Source organism: Lonchura striata, chromosome 2 (genome assembly GCF_050655825.1).
Source record: "Lonchura striata isolate lonStrDom1 chromosome 2, ASM5065582v1, whole genome shotgun sequence".
NCBI lineage: Eukaryota > Metazoa > Chordata > Aves > Passeriformes > Estrildidae > Lonchura > Lonchura striata.
The window spans coordinates 35,888,651-35,910,742 of NC_140704.1; the positions used below are offsets into that span (position 1 = coordinate 35,888,651).

The 22,092-nt window shown below is 37.6% G+C and overlaps 1 protein-coding gene across 2 annotated transcripts in view; it reads left to right on the top strand.

Annotated features, from left to right (window-relative positions):
- The window catches only part of PLCL2 (phospholipase C like 2), a 100,267-nt gene extending 84,356 nt beyond the window's left edge, over positions 1–15,911 (top strand). For both annotated transcript variants that reach the window (XM_085568682.1, XM_085568686.1), the window contains exons 6-7: positions 5,926–6,035; positions 14,656–15,911. In XM_085568682.1, coding sequence (XP_085424808.1) covers positions 5,926–6,035; positions 14,656–14,835 — 290 coding nt within the window. In that variant the 3' untranslated portion in view covers positions 14,836–15,911. The remainder of the gene's footprint in view (positions 1–5,925; positions 6,036–14,655) is intronic.
- Positions 15,912–22,092: the final 6,181 nt, after the last annotated feature.

Here is a 22,092-nt window from a genome sequence, read left to right on the forward strand (position 1 = left end):
TCCAGTTTTCCATGTTTCAGTTTCTTTTCACATCTTGATTTTAATAAATATGTAATTATCATCAGACAGTTCAAACAAAGATACATATATTGTATGTAAAACCAAAATTACATGCAGCTCAGTGACCAAAGGCTACTTTCCTTTTTAATATATGCTTCTTAACTAGTTTAAAAATAGCAGAATCACTTATGCTGCTTTATATAGCACATTTTAATGAATATCTTAAATATGGTGCTTTGGAGCTATAGTGAGAGCCCAGTAGTGGGAGGAATTGCTAACCAGCTTCCAACAGGTGTCATTTTCTAGTTAGTAATTACGGATAATGAATTTCATATGAAGTAGCTTCATTTTAAAGAAAGTGTTTTTTCAAGCTAAATACAGTTGAAGATGAGTGTTCTTTATTAGTATTGTTACAGATAAAAATTGATCTAGCTAAATTAAAAAATAAAAATAAAAATTTTATTACAGCAATCAAATTCTCTCTGAGCTAGCCACAAGGAAAAGGACAATGCCGAGGCTGGGATCCACGCTGGGTGTGTCACAGAATGACAGCCTCAGCAGAGGGTCACCCTATGCACACACATCACCCTTCTAGTACAAGTGTTTTTTCTAGGGAATATTTCACCTGAAGCTGGGATTTTGGCAATCAGCCTTTTCTTTCCGTTCAAAGTCCTACACATTCATAAAGTCTCTTTTCTCTGCACTGGGTTGGAACAATTCGGTGTCAGGTGGTGATGAAACTCCCTGATGTAGTCACAGGAACATGCATTCAGATGGATCAACCCAGAGGGTTTCAGTGGCCAGGGATGGTCAATGCCTGGGCGTTCCTGTATCACCTAAAGGAACGACCCATCTCTGGACAAGCCACAGGTATTAGCTTGCAAATGAGGTTTTGTCAGAGACTGGTTTTCGAGTATGTGGGGGCAACTCCCAGTACCTACTTGTGCATATTCCAACAATATCAAATATTACATACATCATATTATACTGGCGTGAATTATATTCATTACACATAACAGTATCAAAAATGTTGCTTTTGAGGTATATCACCAAATAATATTTTTTGATGAAAATACAATGTTGGGATTACAACAATATGCAGGGCATCTTTGTTCTATCATTTCAAGCATCAGTAGAACAGTGACACATATTTTAAGCTCATATAAACGTTTTAAGTTCTGAATGGTTTTGTATCTACTGAACATCTTTGTGAAAAATTAAACACTAAGAATCCAGAACATAAAGCAAAGCTGAAGTTCCAGTCTAGAAGCTATTCTAACAGGGCATGACTGAAAATTATTGTCCTGTCAAGGCAATTATATTGCCTTGTATGTTTTATTTAGGAAAATTTCTTGTTATTAAAGTATGTCATAGCAATAAGGCACCTTGCTCTCTGTACTGTCATTTAGTCCTTGTTGAGAATATAAACATAAATGTTCCATCAGAATATGGCAAGCATAAATACAGGTTTGACATCCTATGCATGTAACACTGTAGGTCATCCTGCAGCTGGTTGAGAAAACACAGGACTGTAGGGTCCTTAAGTCTGCTTCCCAGTATACCTCTTGGAAATTGATCATGTTGAGCTGTATTTTAAAATGAATATGAGGTTTTGATCTGAATAATTTTCTCATTTTAAAATTGATCACATACCTACATCTACAATGGTAGTATATTTTACATAAATTCTGATTTTTCTGGTGAATATCCATCCTAATACTGTCCTTTAGCTGCAATGATCCTTTGAGGTCCGAGGTCTTACCTGACTGGTCTAGAGTATCTAGGGAGCAATTGCTCCTCTTTTGGTTTTCTTTTTGCAAGACTAACCAAGCAAATTTTTGTTAGTCTTCTCAATGATACATGGTTCTTACTGCATCAAGTAGCCTCCTAGTGCTTCTGTTTTCTTCATGTCATTTGAAGTTATTGAAAATGGGAGAAGAGAATTGTGTGTAAAATTTCAGAGTGGCATCTTGAATGTAAGGTATTCCTGGGGGAATGAAGAAGTGTTAAAGCCATCTAATGCATTCCAGGGCTGTGGGAATGGGTCTGAGAGAGCTGGAAAAGCTGAGACAATTCAAACTAACCAGAATTCACTGGGGAACCAGAGATTCAGCACTGATGGGGAAAATATTATTTAGAAATACTGAGGGATTGCTTATGAGAATGCTTTAGAATAAGCAAGTGTACTGCAGAGAAGAATATGCTGTGAAATCTCTGGTTATGATGAGGAAAATTTGTTGTCAGTGTTTTGTTCACCGTTTGTTCACAAACCTGCTGTTGAATCATGCTATTGCTGTTTTGCTACATGTATTACAGTGTATTTACATGCCTTTTGAAAGTTGGGATGAATGTTTCACTGGAAAGCTGCTCTTTTTAATGTGGAAGACTTGAATCAATTATCATTTTGCAAATGCTTAGGAAATTGTGTGGCTTCTGTCAACTCACCCTTACTTACGCAGTGATGACCAGGCTTCTTAATACAGGTTATGCAAACTAAGTGCCCATAGTACCCCCAAGCAGAAACTCAGAAGGAGATCAAATAATGATGTTTGAAACCTCATCACACTGTCATAAGCAGTAGAGTGAGCACAGACAAACAAGTTAAAGAAAGCTAGAAAATAGGACTAATCCAGTCAGCTTCACTTCAGTGGAACAAAAGGTGGGATATCCACCCTCAGTGATATTGAACAGCCACCTCAACAGGGTCCTGGGCCACCTGTTCTCTCTGATCCTGATTCTGAGCAATGGGGTCGGTCCAGAGCTGCCTTTCAACCTCAGTGATTCTATGCAAATAAGGATTTTAGTAAAGAGTTTCCAGTCAAAAGAGCTTTTTAGATCTGAGCTTTCCAGCTCAAGGCAACAATCAGTAATAATTTCCTTGTAAATAAATACATTTATCCAGTGTGCAAAAATTAAAACACAGAAAATACCATCCAAATAGAAGAGCACACATCCTATGTATTCTTCATGGTCACTCAGAAAGTTGTGAATAATATCTTCCTTAACATCTACCACAATAAATGGAAACTATGACTAACTTGTGCTTTCTTTGATTGAGGTGGTATACGCAAAAATATAATGGATGATACATCAGGTTAATAGTATGCCTGTTATCATTCAAGAGCTCTCAGGCAGTTAAAAATTACTAATTGACTAATAAATCTGGAAGCAATTAAGGCTCATAAAAGTGACTTGTTTGCTATATCTTAATGAGAGTGAGAGCTGAATTTTTATTTGCAAGGAGACAAAATTGTGTATATAAAAAAGTAATTTAACATTGAGTTTTCTTTGTAAGCATATCCTAAAGGCATGTTTACATGGGTTTATATGGACATGTAATTTATTTTATTAATTTAGCTGTACATGAGGGTGTTTTTCCTCTTTTTTCATTTTTCTGTTATCTTGTAACAAGTTTAATTTTGGAATTTGACACTTGTGTTATTCCTTTGTCATAGTTAATGCATGAAATAATTCCAAGGCAAAGTGGAAGAAAACCAAGTGACAACATACAAGAAGAATGCCAAGAGGGACATAGTCAACAGTTAAATGTTGTACTGCATTCATACTCTAAAGTTTAATTGTCCATATATTGCGTAGCAAATACAATTAATTCCTTGCAGCAGATGGAAACACTGAGACAAAGAGATTAAATAATTCATTTCAATTAATCAGGCAAGAGCTAGTAATGGAAGCAGAAGTAAAATTCAAATCTGCTTGTCCCTGCTTGTATGTTTATGGTTAGTGTAGCATGATGATGAGGAGTTGGCCAGTCTGTGAGAGATGTTGAGGAGGCCCCTATCAGTGTCAGTGATCAGTGATGTTTAAGCAGGAGGCACCTGTTAGCTGAGGGTTTACATGTGTGTGCCCTGCTAGGATGATATGACTGTTTCATTTTCTGAAGAGGGGTGATGAGATGTTCCTGCCAACTTCCAAGTGCACTTAGCTGTGGTGGAATGGCTTTGGCAGGGCAGAAATGTATCATAGCATGAGTGTAGACTGGGAAGAGCATCACCACAGAAGGTTATTGGTGAACATAAAGGAGCTTTTCTGGCTGGCAGAATACACTGTCACCATTGTGTCCACATCTGTGATATCAGGATCTTCATATACATCAAAATAATCTGAAACCTACGGAGCACCAATTCCACATTTAACATGCAGGCACTCAGCATTATTCTTAGTATATCTCTGAGTGGCTTTAATTCAAGCTATTATCGATTGCCAGTGTCCACTGACTTAAAAAGCAGTAATTGTTAAGATGGAAATGAGGTGCAGAACTTCAAAAGTTTGCCAGTACATCTCAGAATTCATTGTACAGATCAGAAAATCTGTACTGTTGTGATGGCTCTAGAAGTGTAATACTGTAAATAGAGATCTGTGTATAATCTTGCCATAATCATATTGGGAATTTATTATTTTGGTTGATGTGAACAGGAAGTGGATACTTACAACAATGATGGGTTTATGTACTTTAATTTCTCTCCTGTTATTTTGGGGAAATACAACGTGAACATTATATTTGATACTGGAGAGGCAGAGCTATAGAAGAGTGATTGAAATAAAAATGTTACAGTATGTTAATTCAGGGAAAATATTTGCCATTTATTTTTCTTGTAGCAAAATTTAAAATAGCAAGAAAAGGTAGAATGAACAATTTTGCCTTTCAAATGAATCTATGAATACTTTTTAAAATGTGTGTGTGCATGTGTGGGAGTAAGGTAAGGGAGTGTACAATGAAAACATTCAGTCATCTCTCTTTCTTTTAATGAGACATGAGTGTAGGATAGAGAGATTATGAAGAAGAGATAATGTCCTTAAAAGCCAGTCTTCTCTCAGATTGACAGCCAACCCAAGTTTATGTGCTTATTCATGGTAATCAAGTACATATAAATTTAGAAGTACATACACTCCCTGGGCAAATAGAAGATCACAACCAACATAGTTAAAATTATAATTTGTGCTTTAACTATTTTGTTCATAGGTGTATGTCACAACCACTTGCCAACTTTTGACCTCAAAATACCCTTTACATTATTAATGATAGAGATCCTGGGAACACAACTGAGCTATGACTTTCATAATCCATGAAATCTATGTTAAGTAATCCATGTTAGGTCACTCTGTGTACCCATGGAAGCACATTTGACTTCTCCTGAGTAAAGGAAACTCTTTAAAGTTTATTTTTATATGGCTCGTAACAGCAGCATAGAAAACAAATTGTTTCTGCTATCTTTGCAGTGTAAAAACAAACTTTGGTTGGTCTGCTTAGTGCTTAGATCACATTAATCTGAATTTTACCAATAATTTTTGATTTGGAGATTGTCAGATACAGGTTTTATAGACACAGTAGTTTACATGCTGTGGTAAAATGTTGTTGGCATTCCTTGGCAAGTTCACTTGCCATTCCTCCTTCACAGTTACTCCTTTATTCTGTGGGATAAGGTTAAGTGTTTATTTTCTGGCATGTTTACATGACAAACTCCACCATGTAAACTGTAAGCTGGATAACTGTGATGTACATGCATAAAAGAGCAAAGCACAAAATAAATTTATTGGGCTGGAGTGGTTAATAAAATTGCTGTTTCCATCCTATAGCAACTACAAAAGGGTTTTTACATGTGGTACAACACATTCAGTTGTGCTTGGAGATTACATTTCTATAGGAAATAATTGCTGGGCTCCATCTTTGTATAGCAATCACCTAACAGGTGCTTCGGTGGATTTTGACTTAAGAGAGATTTGTATATATTGACATGTTGTAAAACATTGCATCTTACTAAATCAGATAGATTTGTGCTGGAAGAATAAAAATTCTGAAGCTTTTTCACTGTCTTTTTGCCTTATTAATTTCAAGTTCTATCTCTCTATGATCACAAAAATGCACTAAAATAGACACTATATTTGTCCCTCTTTTATTTTCTACAGCAATGGAGTTTCATGAAAACCTGCACAATATAGGAGCAAGAGAAGGCCTAAAAGAAAGAAAACTGCAAAAATCAGTAGAAAGTTTTACGTGGAACATTACAATTTTAAAGGTAATGTGCCTTCCTTTAGTTTGTTACTGTATTTTTCTGTTCAGAACTGTCCTTCTAATATTGTTACTGGTCATTACTGTGTGTCACAATTCAACTGGGTTTATTCACTTCTATAATCATAGTCAGTTAGGTTTATATAACCTGAAACACAGCAGAGTCTCAATGTGACTTGTTATTCTCGTGTAGTGTTATGGAAGCTTATTTAATTTAGGTTGTCTGACATTTTCTTCTTGCAATCTTTTAACATTGCAGGATCCTTCGTAATCTTTAATACCTGGCTGACTTTTGCAAAGTGGCTCATGCTGGAAGGCAGCTATGCCATTGTTTAAACCCTGTTCTGTGATTTGAAGGGGAATAAGTGTTAAGGTTAATGCAGTTACTGAAAAACAAAAGGGAAACTGTTACTGCTGCAGTCAGTGATTAATGTAAGAAGCAAACTATGTTCATAATCCAGGCTGGAATAAATTGCCTGTATGAGGTAGAGTCTCTCTTGACATTTTGTCCAGCACATTTGCTTACATTTTGATAAAAGAGTAAATGGTAAAGTAAAAGAAAAGCTTTCGGCCAGAGACCTTCAGGAAACTAGAACATGGAGCAGTTCAGGTTTCTTATTGGTGATCTTTGATCTCAGCAGAATATATCAAAATTTGTAGAGATAGCAAAACTGCCTCCCTTAATTTATTCCCTCAACTCTAGCTCAAATTATTCAAGTTTGATGTTTACATCCACTAATGAGTTCTTCTCTCCCACTCAATCAAATACTTCTTCACTACATTAAACTATAAACTCTGTTTTAATTATAAAGAAAATAATTTCTCCCACCTAGTTTTTATTTTTAGCTCTTCTTGACAATACAGTTCCATACTGCCTCTTCTTACAGTGAACTATGAAAGAATAGCAGTAATGCATATGTATTTTTCCAGCTTTCCATGTTGGTTTGAACTGTTAAGCTTTTCATGAGATCACTTGGTACTCCAATCCCTCTTGTGTTATACTGCACAAATCCAATGCGGGGGAGAGTCAAAAAGTGGTGAAATTTGCTACAGCATGTACAGTTAATACATTCTAAAAATATGCATGCAGGTTCTGCTTATAGGTAAAGGACCAGAATATGATATTTCCTGTATCAGAACAGAGTTTCCTGAAGGCAGTGTATGGGATGTGTCATGTATCAGTCCTGTGCTTCTGAGAGGATAGAGAAGAGTTAGTTCAGTGGCTTTGAGCAAATGTCAAAGAAATAAATTCCTATCCCTCTTTTTCTGTCAAAGGTGTCAGATACCAGCTTGGATAGGCAAATCTATTTTAATGCTTCCTGAAACAGCAGTACCTTTGCTTTGCATCTCTGCTTTACATTCTGAACATAAGGGTTGGTGGGGGGGAGGTTTGCAGTTGGTGAGTGACTGAATGTGAAGTCGTGATTTCTGCGTTCGCCAGGAACTGGAGAAGCCACATGGTAGGTCTGGCTCTGAGGAGCACTGAAGGGCTTGTATACATGTCCTTAGGATAAGCATAATTATGATGTTAGAAGGCCTTCCTTTTGAAGAGATTATTGAGAAAATCTCATCAACAGTCATTGGGTGGTATTTTTCTACTCAGAGATTAACATCCTTTCTTTTGGAAGGCACGATTTGTCCCATAATTAATACTTCAGTTAAAAAAATTGGCGAGATTTTAAGCAGCCTGTTGTTGAAACTTTAACAGGAGGCATTACAGAACATCTTTAAAGTTATTTACAGGTACTGCAGTTCAGATAGACATCTGCTAAGTGCTGTTGCTCATGTTTAGATGTACAGAAAGTTAAAGTCTGAAATTTATTTCAAGTGACACACTGAGGTCTAAACTCTTTAACTGTGGGCTATACCCATACTTTCGTGTCATATAGTTAAACAATTTCTAATATATTATACTTCCTGTCTGGAGAAAAAGATCTGCAATCATAATTTTGATCTCACTGTCTTTCCATTGCCATGTTCCCAGTTCTCAAAAAAGTATGAGAGAACAGGGATGAAAAGTGAACATCTACATTTGAGTAGAAATTGAGCAGAAGAGCAACAATCTGAACCACTTTAAGTATTTCTTTTATGTGTTGAATTCCCTGCCTTCTTCAAATTAACTTCCTTCTCAAATAGTACAAAAATGAATGTGAAAATACACAATAAATATGTGGACTCTTAGTTGTGATATAGGAATTATTGTGGGGCTCTGAACAGCCTTACTAAATAATCCTACATGAGTGCCATCCTCAGCTCCTGCACAGCAGATTCATGGCATGCTCACATGGTGTGGCTAATGTATTTTCCAAACTGATCAAGCTGCATTTTACCCTCGAGATACATATTGATTGTTCTCTTTCAGTTGGGACATTTTGACTGCAGTTGATGCAATGGAAAGTTTGATAAAATAGCAAAATTGACAGCTTAATTCTAGGTAAACTTTGTTTAGAACATCTGATGCAGTTATTGAGTATCTCTATGTGTTTTGCATGCACATGCATTACAGTTACTTCTTTAAAGGATTTAATTTTTCTTAATTTGAAGCCATGTGGCCAAATTTATGAGTGGTAGTATATTTGAATTCAGCTGAAATACTTCCATCCAATTTGTGTATGTGTGTATGCACACATGCCCATTCTTATTCACCCCATATATGTACACAGATAGATTTAACTTCACAATATCACTTGGAGTAAATTTGGTCTGTTGCCTGTCTCAGAGGTTGTAAAATGCTAGAATATTAATCTCTTTCAATTAGACATTTATTTGCTAGTAATTTATTTATTGTTACTACTTAGGCTGATAGAATTCATATTTTCTAAACATAGATAATCACATTTTCTGCCAAAAGTACACTGTTGTAGGAGGAAAATCACTCTTATGTGCTGTTGTAGGAAACTCCTACAACTTACTGTAAAAATTTATGGACTTATCTGGCATAGAAAAACTTTGATAAAAACCTTCTATAAGGCTCAGAATTTGAGATGCCCATAGGAAGAAGATAGCAGCAACTGTAAATTAGTCTTGGCAATGAACAGCTGCTCTAAACACAAAGGGAGAGGTGAATGGAAATATCTGGAATTAACGTGGGACTCCTAACTTCAGCATTTGCTAGATGTTTCTTGTTGGCTATGAGCTTTTAGGCATGTCACATTATATGATGTGCATTACTTTCTCTTTCAAGGCATGCAGTCCATGGCATCTGTTATCTCTGTAATAGCATTAGTTCTGTACCTACAGTATTTAAAAAAATGTATTTATAAATGGCACATTCAAAGCACTTACAAGACTGCAGCTTCTTACTATTTAAAAAATAATCTGAACATTTTCAATCAAATTTCCAAGTGAAGTCTGGCAGCCACGGAGCATTCATAAAGACTCTGAGAGTTGCTGGCTGGTCCTGTAGGTCCTCAGAAGACATCCCAGTTCAGTTTTAATATCTGAAGCTACTAGTCTCTTGATGTTGCTGGACTGATGGGATTTTGTCTCCTAATTAACCCCTTATTTAGAAGTTAGGAAGCTAAGGCCTTTTGTCCTGATTCCAAAACTGCACTCAGATCACATCAGCTGGGCATAGAGCATTGTAGCATGTCACAGAATAATAGAATGGCTGGGGTTGGAAAGAACCTTGAAGGTCATCAGTTTCAGCCCTGCTGCCATTGGCAGGGACACCTCCCACTCCACCAGGTTGCTCAAAGCAATGTTCTGTTGTGCTCTGAGGAGCACTTTGAGAAAGGAATAGTGGCTTCTTAAATTTCCTGATAGGAGCTTTGGGTTACAGATCCTTAATTGGTTTACAATCATTAATTGGTTTACAATCATTAATTGGTTAATTAATTGGATTGGGTTACAATCATTAATTATAGAGTTTCTTGGGATTTTTTGGGGGAAAGGGTGCTCATGCTCATTTTAAATGTCATCTGTGCAATTTTACTTTCAGTGTGAACTTTCAGGTTCACATAATTAGTGAAGAAACAGTTGATCAAAAATCATAAGTGAATACATAATAGTTTATGAAGGTAGCTGTGCTGAGACATTCTAATTGATTCTGTATCTGTCTGACTCTGAAATGGTACCTCATTTTGGATGTACAAGAACTGATAAGGACCATTTTAAATTTGTTTTCAGTTACTGTTATGGAGCTATGATATAAAAACACTACCTCTTAGCCAAAAGTTTCAAAACAAACAGAATGTTTTTAACAATGATTTAAGAAACAATAAACCAGACTAGATGACACAGACAAACTGTGCCAGAGAGATTTAAAGGGTACTGAGTTTGGCTTCCAAATTAATCCATATTCTTTATTGCTGCTGTTTACTAAAAGCTTTTGAATGAATATCAGTTTTGTTCTTTGACTTCTTTAAGGTCTTTTTCTGTGTCTGCCTAGAAAACAACTTTTTCTGCAATCTGTAAACAGGAAATATTCAAGTTACATAGTGCTCAGTTCTGTAACTGAATTGTGACCATGGTGAAGGAAAGGGAGCCATGGTTGCCTTGTGCTGCTGTGAGGAGAGCCCTCTCCCAGTGCTCTGCGAGGCTCAGATCCATCCTGCTCCCAGCTGGGAATTACCACAAGCTGCCTGATAACCACAGTGCTGGTTTTTTTTGTGTGCTTGGCAGGCAACACTAAGGGCTAAATTAGTTTACATTTTGACCTAATCTGAGGTGAAAGCCTTGTGAAGACAGCCCTTCCACAGGCAGAAACACACCGATTTGCTTTACAACTGCTTCAGATCCCAGTATTGAGTTCTCTGTGCAAACCAGCTTTGTTTCTTGGAATGTGGATATTTTGGGACTCCCTTAAGATAAATCTGCTTGCCTAAAATTTGAGCTCTTTGAAATTCTCTTGTATTGACTTTACAATATGCATTTTATCAAAGCAAGTTGCTACAGTCATTTGGGTCTGCTAAGAACGGGAAAGAGCCCCGAGTAGTCCACAGATCTGAGAGATTCCCATGTTCCAGCTTGCAGTCAGCTGACCTTCCTATTAAGTCAACAGCATCCACTGTGAAAATCAAGATGCATAAAATAGAAAGAATTGAAACTGAATCTTGAGAGCCCTTGGAGAAGAGATATTTGATACCTAACTAGAAAGAAAGCCGTTGCAATTGTTAGATGGCAGTTTTTTTCCAGATCTGGATGACTTTTTAAATTTTATGCCGTTCTGATGCATTGTATTGCTTTTCAGTGGTGTTCACTTGAATCTTTGAGGTGCATGCTGTTTCATTTCCCCAGCATATGTCTTCATGATGGTGTATCAACAGAACTAGGCACTTCATGTGAATTGTGCAGAGCTCTCTCACTTGAGCTCATGGCATTTTTGGTAGTAGTGGTTGGCTCTTGTTTTATCTTGAGATCAGGATATATCAGCAGATAATGGCAACGCAGGTGGGTTTACAAACATTTTTTGAGTTCAACAGCATTCAGAAATAAATTCTGAGCATTGGAGAAGGGGGTAATGAGCACTGATACATTTTTCTATTTCACCCTGGTCTAAACATGATGCCACTTGGTCAACAGTGTTTAGTCTGAACACTTTGTCTGCAATAATCCAGGCTTTATCCTAGATCCTGTTTTGTCTTCAAAGTTCATCTTCCCTGATTGGAATTGTCCAGACACTCACAGTTCCCTGCTGAAAACCAGCCATTCCTGCTAACCCCTGATTCCTTCTTCCCCACTTCCCTATAGACACTATTCTGTTTCCACTTGGTGCCTAATATTTTCTTCTTCCTCCTTGCCACCTCTAGAGATCCTTCCCAATGAGTGTTAATTTTCATTTTCTCATCACCTTACTGAATTTGTTGCATTCAGCAGCCTTCTCCCTGCTCATTGTTTTTGTTTCTCTTTCTCACCAGCTTTTATTCTCATTACCAATCTCTTGCTCTTTTTGAGTTGTTAGTCCTACTTGTATATAATTTTCAGGCTACTTTCAATGTGGTGAATTTTGTCAATCTGTTTTCTTTCTGTATTCCAATCCCAAATGTTGCCTCAGTCTTTCCCTTTCTCTACTCACCTGTCAGATCCAAATTTAGTGTTGTCACGCTGTGTGTGTTTCACAATCTCCTCTTGCAGTAAGATCTAGCATTTGCCTTGTATAATGCAGTCCAGTTTCCCTTTCAGCAGCCCTAGGCCTCTTGCCAGGTCAGTCCCAGAGAATGCTCTTGCAATCCTTTTCCCCATCCACTTCTTCTCCAGTCTGTCTCAGGCTCTTCTTTCCTCCCCTCTGGTCTGGCTTTCACCCTGCTGGCATTGCAGCCCAATGTTGGTGGCTTGGAGAAGCCATCCAGGAAAAAAACCCAGCTTTTTTCCTAATGCACATTCATTATCCTGTGGAAATGGAATACTGTATTGCCACATTGCTGGAGCTGTCAAGAGATGAAGGATGATCAGGAGTGGAATCCTCAGTGATTTTACTAACCACATTCAAAATCTGATTTTTGTTTATTAAAAGCTCATAACTTGGATCTACTCCCCTGTAGTAAATTAGAAGTCCCTACCCCAAAAGAGAGTAGGGAAGTAAGTATAGAAGATTGTTAACAAACTTCTGATGGCAATTCTCCATTTTTATTCTCAGAACTGAATGAACCATATGGATGAGGTTAAAGAATAATATTAAGCAGAAATAATAATAAAATATGCCAAATCTGCCAATGGCAAGAATCCTACACAGAAAGTGTCAGCTTCAGTAGTTAAAAGTTTGGCAAGCATATAAGCAACTGAAAGTGGGGTGGTTTTTTTAACTGAGAAGTTTTGGGCAACCTTATGAATAGACTGTTTGCTAGCAGCTCTGACTGTAATAAACAACTTGATTAAAATTCCAGAACTATATTCTACTAATCCATGTAAACCAGAACTTGGGTTAGAAACAGATGCACTCCAGATATGACTCATTTAGTGTGCTGGAGTGTTTTAAATTAGCTTTTAGTTATTTGTTAGTTTGGAAAAAAAGTAAGTGAATTTAAAAAAAAAAAGTAGCCCAGTTTTCTTTAGAAGAAAATATTACTGAGGCTTGTGCTATGATTGATGACATTCTAGATTTTTTTCCTCTCTGGTAATCAGAAGGAAAGACTTTGGCTATTATAGTCTTGGGTGAGGAGATGGGGAAACATTATTTCTTTGAAGAAAGTAAAATTTGTTTTCAATTTGTGTGTCTCAAATATATAATTCTACTCACTTCATTAGATAGTATTTATGTTCTGAATTGCTGAAGATGCATCAGAAGTACCACACCATGAGTGCACATGTTTTTGTCTGTCTGCTATTCTATCTCTACTCCTATATTTTTAAAATCAAGAGGTAAAGGTGCATTTCAACCTTATTTGGCAGAGGAGAGGCAGTGTATTATCTTTGAAAAAGATACTAGCATGTTGTCAAGAGAAGTGTTTGTCAGGAGGCAGAATTTACCCAGGATGGACAGACATGACAGGAGAAGGTACAGTCAGTGTTCATCCCTCATTGGACACTGGTACTGGCAGTCCCCAGGAACTACAGTACCTGGACTTTTTTTGTGTGTGTGTGTGTGTAATTTCTCCCCTTCAGGTATGCATGTCTCTCCTTTAGATATTTTCCTGTGAGCTGTGAGCAGTTCTCCCTCAGGAGCACGGGCACAGCACAATCACTTTGGCCCTTGCAGACTTGCTTTTCCTGTTTTTGAACTTCTCTGTGCACACCAGTAAGACAGACATGCTCACCATGTGCTACAGCCTCACTCATTCGCTGCAGGTGGGCAGGGTGGGCAGAAACCAGCTGCAGGGAAGGCTGTCCACAGTCTCCCAGTGAGAGCTGTTGCTATTAGAGGGCTTTAACCAATATGAAGAGATGGAGGACTGTAGAACAAGAGCCAAATGACCTAAGCCTGGGACAATTTCTCTTACAGCTTTGCTTATAACTTAATTGCTATGAAGAGGAAGATTGATGTGGCTCTTAAGGACATGGTTTAGTGGTGGACTTGGCAGTGTTAGGTTAATGGTTGGACCTGATGGTCTTAAAGGGCTTTTCCAACCTAAACAATTCTATAATTTTGATAAGGGATAGCGATAGTGCTGAACTGCAGACAGCCCTGTGAAGTCTTTGTCATCACTGTCCTTTTTATGTATTGCTTGCCAGCCTGTGTTTTCATGTGGCATGCATTGACAAGCATTGGTCCTTTACCATCCTGCTATTGAGTAAATCACATAGCTAAGGAAAAAAAAATCCCTAGGAACCAAAAAAACAGGAAAGCTTTAAATGCCTGTCTGAGGTATTAAAATCAATCGTCACAATTTTCATTATGCAGAAGCATTTATAGTCCCCATGGATTAAAAATACAGCACAGATTACTTTCTTGAAAACTGTTGGGCAGAAATTGCCCCTACCCCATTTGCTGATGCCATTGATTGGCTTCAGAGAAAACAAAGAGCTTGATTCTTTCTAACACTAAATTATCAGTATTTGAGTTTTGTTTTGGTTTTTGAGGAATTTTTTGTTTGTTTCATTGGTTGGTTTTGTTTTTGGTCTTTCTTTTTTTGTTTGTTGGTTTTTTTTAGCAGGACAACTATACTTTTGATCTGAAACAAGCAGAAGGGTAAAAGAGAAAAGAATGATGTTATCAAATGTGTATTCTGACTGCATTTTTTTCCTTACAGGGACAGGCTGATCTTCTCAAATATGCTAAAAATGAAGCACTGGAGAATCTGAAGCAAATCCATTATGCCACTCTTTCATGTGGACTTAATAAGCCAGGCACTGAAAATGCAGAAATCTCAAAGCCTCGTCGAAGTCTGGAAGTCATACCTGAAAAAGCAGGTGATGAAAATGGAGAATGAGAGAAGGCTCTTCTCGTAATTTTGGAGTTTATAACTCTGTGACCAATTGTAGCTGCATAGGACATTTGCTTTGCACTTACTGTTGGAAAATATTCGGAATTTTTAAAGCACAACTGGAGAAGCTAATTACAATCTATTGAAACTGTGAATGTATGTAGCAACTCTGCTTGTGAAGGCAATGATTTTGTGTAACATGGAAATTACATTATTGGCCTAAATATAGCATATATATGTAAAAGATACTGTAATTCAGTAATTGCGTGCTGAAAAGTTCATTGTAGTGCCATCAGGAAATGAACATTTTTAAAATGATCTAGCAGGAAATCAGTTGACAGAATTTGGCAAGATGCCTTGATTTTCAAACCAATTCAATTCAAAGGTTGTTTCTTTCTTTGCACAGTTTGCTAATTGTGCTAGTGAGATATATAATTCTTTTGAAAATCAGGTCTAAAAAAGTGGAATCCACAAGTTTCACACTATATGTAATTCAGCCGCTTGGATATTTGGGTTTGAAGTGGTATTGATTTTATTGTTGAGCCATAAATTAAAATGAGAATGTAATTAGACAGTGATCACTGACTTCAGTGCACTATAGGAGAGCCATTATGTAAAAGGAAAATGTGCAATCAATCTGATAGCCTATGTCAGAAGAAGATACCTATTTTGCCTAAGATCTTCTGCAAATGTGTGTAGATAATGTGACCAAACCGCAAGCAAAATGATGTAAATAGTTTTTCATTTTGTGAAGTGAAGTGCTCATATTAAAAAGAGTTTTATGAGATTGCTCCCAAACAAGTAAAGCTTTTAACTAAATTTTAACTTTTTTATTTTTTGAGTATTTTCTTCCTTACAGAATAGGTGATATCTCAATAAGCAGGTTTGTCAAAAAATAAATCAATTGCTGTTCTGATCTTTTTTGGTTTTCTGACAACATTAGGTAAAGGTATTGTAGCTGATATGCTCATTGTAAAATGACTATACCAACCTAGAGTGTTCTCTTACTGTTTCTGATTTAACAATAAAATGGACTATATATAATTACAGAAGCTAATAAATTTGAAGAAAAACAAGTGAAATCCTCTGGAGATCAAAATGTGCTTTTTGTTCAGTTGTGGGGGAAAAGAGAAGATGGTGATGGTTGTTGAAAAGCATTCTTTTAAGTAGTAGTCTTCAAGACATGCATTCTACATGGATTTTTGTTTTAACCAGTTCAAGATGCTCTTTCTGCACTTAGAGTGTAATGAAATCCACGTAGGTTTAACATCCCATAAAAGTCAATGGAGCTCTGAACAAGAACGCCGTTACGCTTGCACCTCATTGAATTATTAGGGACTTCATTTGTTTTCTAGTCATTATAAAATTAAAGTGGGGATGGGGTGGGATGAAAACAGTTTGCATACTAAATGTCACATCTTGAGCCTGCACTTTTAAATGTCAAACTGTATGGGTTAGGAGCAGTTTTAGAAGGTGCTAAGCTCTTTCAGTGTCTAGTTACAGACTGTGTGCCCTAATGTTAGGATCTTGCTAGGAGTGAGTTCTATTCTGTGTAGTACAAAATGAAGCTTTTTAGGCAGTCCTTTTCTGTGTTGGCAGCTGAAAGTCTTCTGATGGAACCTGAAGTTGATGGGAAACAACTTGAAATTCACATTGTTAACTGTGTTCTAAGCCACTGTGAAATTAGTCTTCCAGGACCAAATATATCACATCTAAATCTGTTTTAGGGTCAGATTTAAATTTATCTACAGCCAAACAACTGCTTTGGATCAAGATCCATCTGTACCATAAATATGCAAGGTCAGTTTCACTTAATCAGAAATTCCAAAACCTAGGCTGCTGGAATTTTATTTCTGAACTTAAGTCCTAACTGAAAGATGTAGGCTGTGGGAAGATGTCATCACTGTTCACATTATGTTTCAGAGAGACCTAAAAACCAGTAAGGCCCCTTTTGCAGTCCTGCCCCAGCACTGTTTTTATGGCATTTACAGAATGACATAATTTATATCACAAATGAAGCATTTCTGTAAGAGTCTCTTCCTCCAGCCAGGTTATCAGAACTGATGTCTTGGGCATTCTTAGCATTGACATATTTCTGTTTAGCACATTACAACCTGAACAGAGGTGAGGGAACATTGAAAGGGTTCAACACAATTTGATGGTTTTTCCTTTGTCTTAAGGCAAAAAGTAGTAAGTGAAAATTGATTATCACATAGACAAGATTTTGCATGTTCCACTCTTACAATATATGTAATTGTTGATTACAAAACGGATCATGTTCTGCATTGTTGTATAATTTTTGAGCAATATAGATGCATAATATATATTTTTAAAAAGTTAAAATACATGCATTTAGCTAACTGACCCTTTAAATCTGTTAGCATCTGATTTTAGTGCTGATTCCTTAAAATGGAAGTCACTTTTGTGCATTATTCATTCTCGATCCAAAACTGTATGTACTATAAAATCATAAAATGAGCTGTCATCATCTTTCTGAAAGATGATGTGTAGCTAAAAGTGCTTCAGGAAGTTTACATGTTGCATGTTAAAAGAGTTGGATAATCACTTGCAAGCAAAGTATCTGGCTCTATTGTTAGTCCAGTGATGATGATTTCAACACCAAATGTATGTCTGGTTTTTTCAGTTGTATTTTCTTAAAGCATTCTTTGCATCCATATTATTAGTCCATTTTTTTTACAATGTTTATTTTAGGATATATAGAGAGATGCAACCAAGCCCCAGCAAAGTATTCAAAACAAAATTAAACACAGATTGACTTTGCACTTTTTGGGGGGTCTTTATTTTCTTAAAAGTGTAATGCAGTTGAACTGTTTACGTAGTCTTTAGCTGTGGAAGATTGATCCAAAAGATGAGTGACTGTTTACATGACTGCCTTTTAGCTTTTGTTTGGCTTCAATAATCATTGAGTGACTACAGGTATATGTCAATATATAACTCAATTTAAAATTAAAGGGCAATTGGGAAAGGAAAATTCACATACAGATTAATCATATAGACACTAATAGTTAAATCTTTTTTTGAACACAAGAAAAAGTTTAAACAGTGCCTGTTTGAAAAATGAGCACCTCCAAACCTCATCTGCATTCTTCCTCCCTTCCTCATTGGTTTTGCTTGGTGTGGTACATAGCAGCCATTGGATATTTAACCACAGAGCCAGGACCATGCCTTCCATCCTCTGTACACACCAGCCAGCTATAGCAGACAACTCTGTTCTCCAGGCATTCCCCCAGCAGCAGTTACCAAGGGGCACTCCTGAGCCTAGTGATGCCACCAAAACTGTGACAGCCTTCAAAGCAGAGCTGAGGGCAAGGCTGTACTGTTGAAGCTGTGGCCTTTCTGATGCCAGTGGTGCTCTTTACTCAAGTCAGTATGACTGGAATTTAAGTGTAGTTTTGCAAAATTTCCCCTTTTTCTCTACTCCTTTCTTTTTACACCTTCATGTTGTTCTGTTGCTGAACAAAGAATGCTAGAATGGTGCCCTGCACAATTTCACAAGCTGGCCCATTCAGCTTGAGAAGATGCTGTATGAGTCAACCATTTTTTCAGCTACTTTGTACAGCACAAGAATAATTTTATAAGACTCCATGGCTGGTTACTGTAGTCACTTTCTCCTGTTTTGAAGTTGAAACAGCAGAGAGAGACGATTAAGAGTTGCCAGGATGAAAAATGGAAGTGAGTTCCAAAAATTTTAACACCGGTCTATTAATTAAATAAACTAATCTGAAAGGACCCAATCCTTTGCCCTTTTAGTGCTTGAGTATCCCTTCCATTTATATGATTTCCTGGTACAGTTTTCTCTGGCATGGATTTTAAAAGTAATGCTGATTTCTTCTTGCTATATCCATTTGCTGCACAGATCAGGGAAGCTCCTGAGTGTCCTGTGCAGGGTGTAATAATCTTCAAATAAGCTTTAGCCTACCTAGGTTTGCATTTGTGTCAACTGAAGGTTAAAAACTAATACAAAGAGTGATATTTGCAGCTTAGAAGGGTAATCATACAGCCATAATCATGGCACAGTGTGCCCTTGCAAAGGCATGTTCTTCACTGTGAAATCATTTTATGCTTATATAGCTAAGAGTTGGAGTGCTGCTGCTGAAGGATGATGAGCGCATGGGGTTTTGATACCATGAGCAGAATTCTGAAACTGGTGATGTCCCCAGCTAGCTTCTTTTGACTTTACCGCATTTTTTTTCTCTATTCACACCTACTCATTCTGACCAGTTAAATTTTCTAAACTGAGTATCTAACAACTTGGTTTAAAGATTAATAGATCTGCATGTATCCTATAAAGGACCTTCAGTCTTTTGAGTTCCTTTAAATACGTCAATGAAACTCTCCACTGTTCTCAACACTCCCTGATTCCTGTTGCTCTCAGTATTATGAAAGCAGCTGTGGGACAGATCAGTTTGATAGTTTTCAAAACTAATCTGTGTGATGTTCTTTAGTCATTACAACTTGTTTGTTCTCAATCAGAAAAAGGCAGTAAACTACCTAAGTAAAACTCCTGAGGTTTTCTTGTTATTTCTGTTTTAGGACCCTATTAAACTTCCCTTTCTGACTCATCACCTCTTCTGTGGGTGGCTGAGGAAACACAGGGTAGCAAAAAGGAGTACAACAGAAAGATTAGAAATAGGACAGTATACAAGAGAACAACAAGTCATCACAGGCTTGGGGAAACATCCATTGTAGTCAACCAAAGTGAACAGCACTTAAGAATTGAAAGGCAGCATTGAGGAAGAGAAAGACAAGCAGAACTGGATGTTAAAAAAAAAATTAGTCCGGAGGTGTGGGTAGCCAGAGGATGGTATGGTCCCAGTACCATCCTGACAGATCCCTAATGTTTCCCATTGGTTTCTGGTACTTTGAGACAAAAGATAGTGTTTCTTCCTCTTACAGTATCATCTAGTGTGCTAAAGAGAGCAGTGATGCTGGGAGAGTGGTCAGGTACAAACACCAGACTTAATTTCTCTTTTTGGGCTTAGGTGAATGCACTGCTATGAGGTTCATACTTTTGCCACTTGAGCTCATAGGACTTCTCACTGTGTGCCACTTTGGCACAGCAGAGTTGAGAGGAAGGAGGATGTGTGTGTCTGTGATCAGGAGGAGGGTGTTCAAGAGGTGGTGTGGGAGAGTGGTATGAAAGGAGGCAGCTTGAGCTGGAGTGGGAGTAGCATGACCAAAGAGTGATTCAGCTGTCATGAACCTCTCCTGTTTGTCAAGAGCAATCCGGCCTCATTAAGCTATCTGCAGTCTGTGGAAGAGCTTTCTGAGTAAGCTTGGGTGTTTAATTAGTTACCTCTCTTCCATGGAGATAAATGTGGGGGAGCAGAGGCTCTTCTTGGCTGGCTGCAGCGTTGGCTTGTGTGCTGGGGACTGTCTGGGAGGGGGAAGCCGCACGGCCAGGAAACAGTGCGGGAACTCGAAGCCCTGTGCTTTGTTCTCCGGCCCTCAGCTTCCTCCATTGATAAATTGGAGGAAATGACATCTACCACTTTTTAAAGTAGCAGGAGGAACATACTGTGTAATGGCAGAAAAAACCAGCCCCCTCAGGAGGAGGCTGGGAGGGAAATAAACTGACACATAAATAAGTGCTTTGCGGGAAGGCAGCACTCTGTGTTTGAATGCTGTGTACACCAGGTTTCACTAGATCCTGGTTTACAGAGTGCATTAATGCCCACGTAGCTGTTCCGTGGCATGTACTGAGCAGGCACTCTTAAACTGCTGCTGATTGGTGAAGAGGGTTTTGAAATACAAATCCTATCAGTTGATTACAAACTAAGCATGTCTGTGTGGGGTCCCAGGTCCTGGAGAGTTCCAATATTTTTCCTGTCTATGAAGAGAGTAAAAAAGAATTTGTTATACTCTTATAATACAGACTTTAGGCTGTGGCTCACGGCATGATCACTTCTTTTTTTCTCAGATGTGTTATTCTCTGAATAAAAAACCCAAAAGCTCACAAAAATCTTGGAAAAAGCCTTAGGATTCAGCTGTCTCTGTTATGAATTCCAGATTAATGCTGTGATTTGGGTATGTCCTTATCCAAATAATGATTAAATTTTTCAACTATTAATATTTAACAAAATATTCAAATATTTTTTATATTACTGATGCTGTCACTTGTGCCAGGATTACTGAAAAAAAAGCAATTTTGTTGGATGGAGAAATAAAGATCCCATCTTGGACCAGAAGTCTAATTGTGGAGGAGAGTAGTGAATTTCCCAGGAGAGTGATGGCTGCTGCTGCTGTTCAGAGCCCCATGGCTGTCAGGGAGCAGTCAGCAAGCAGGACTGGAAACAGCATTTCACAAACAGCATTCTCTAGAGTACAATATTTTCAATATTTTTTGTTTACATTTATTGGCACACAATTATACAGAAGCATACACCTCACTGGTTTTTGTTTTTGTAGGTTTTTTTTTGTTGTTGTTTTGTTTTGTTTGTTTGTTTGTTTGTTTTGAGCCTGGATTCATAACCAATATTTAAAGTTTATCTGCTTGGAGAATGTTGGATTGGTTTGCTAACTGGATATTTTTACACCACTGTTTCCAACATGATTTTAACAGCTAATAGCTGACAAGTAGTAAGAGCTGGAGTGCATGAAGAGCACTGGTGATGTCAACATTGTGACAACACATAGTTCTGGACTAAAAATCTGGTCACTATAATGTGAGCACAGCCTAATGCTCAGGGAGGCTGCACTGGAGATATTAACTGAGGAGACCCACTAGCCCATGATGGGGAGGTGGCAGCTGTTACGAGATTAAGGAGAGAAGTGGGTATAAGAGATATGTTCAGTCCTGGGAGAGGAATCAGCTACTAAATTCAGCTCCTTCCACTACCCCATGTCACAGCCAAGATTTCTCAGACACGACACTTCAAGATAAAAACTCAATTTTGTATTGGAGATAACTCTCTGTAAGTGATGATCTGTCACATGTGATGGAGCACTCTGACAGCATCTCCCCAGAAGAATTCTAGCAAAAGAAAAATGGCATTTTCTACCTACATAAAAGATCTGCTACAGCTCAAAACCCAGAGGAAAACTACAAGAACAATGATTAAATATGAACAGTGTTTCAAGCTAATCAGTGATGTACTTTGTCTACCATAGCTACATTACCAAAAGTAGAATGATCCAAGAGTAGGACCCTGAAAGAAAACTTACACCTATAAAGGTGGAGATGCACATGATGGGTGGGAGCACTATGTGCTCTATAGTCCATCACCTCCACAGTTTTCATAA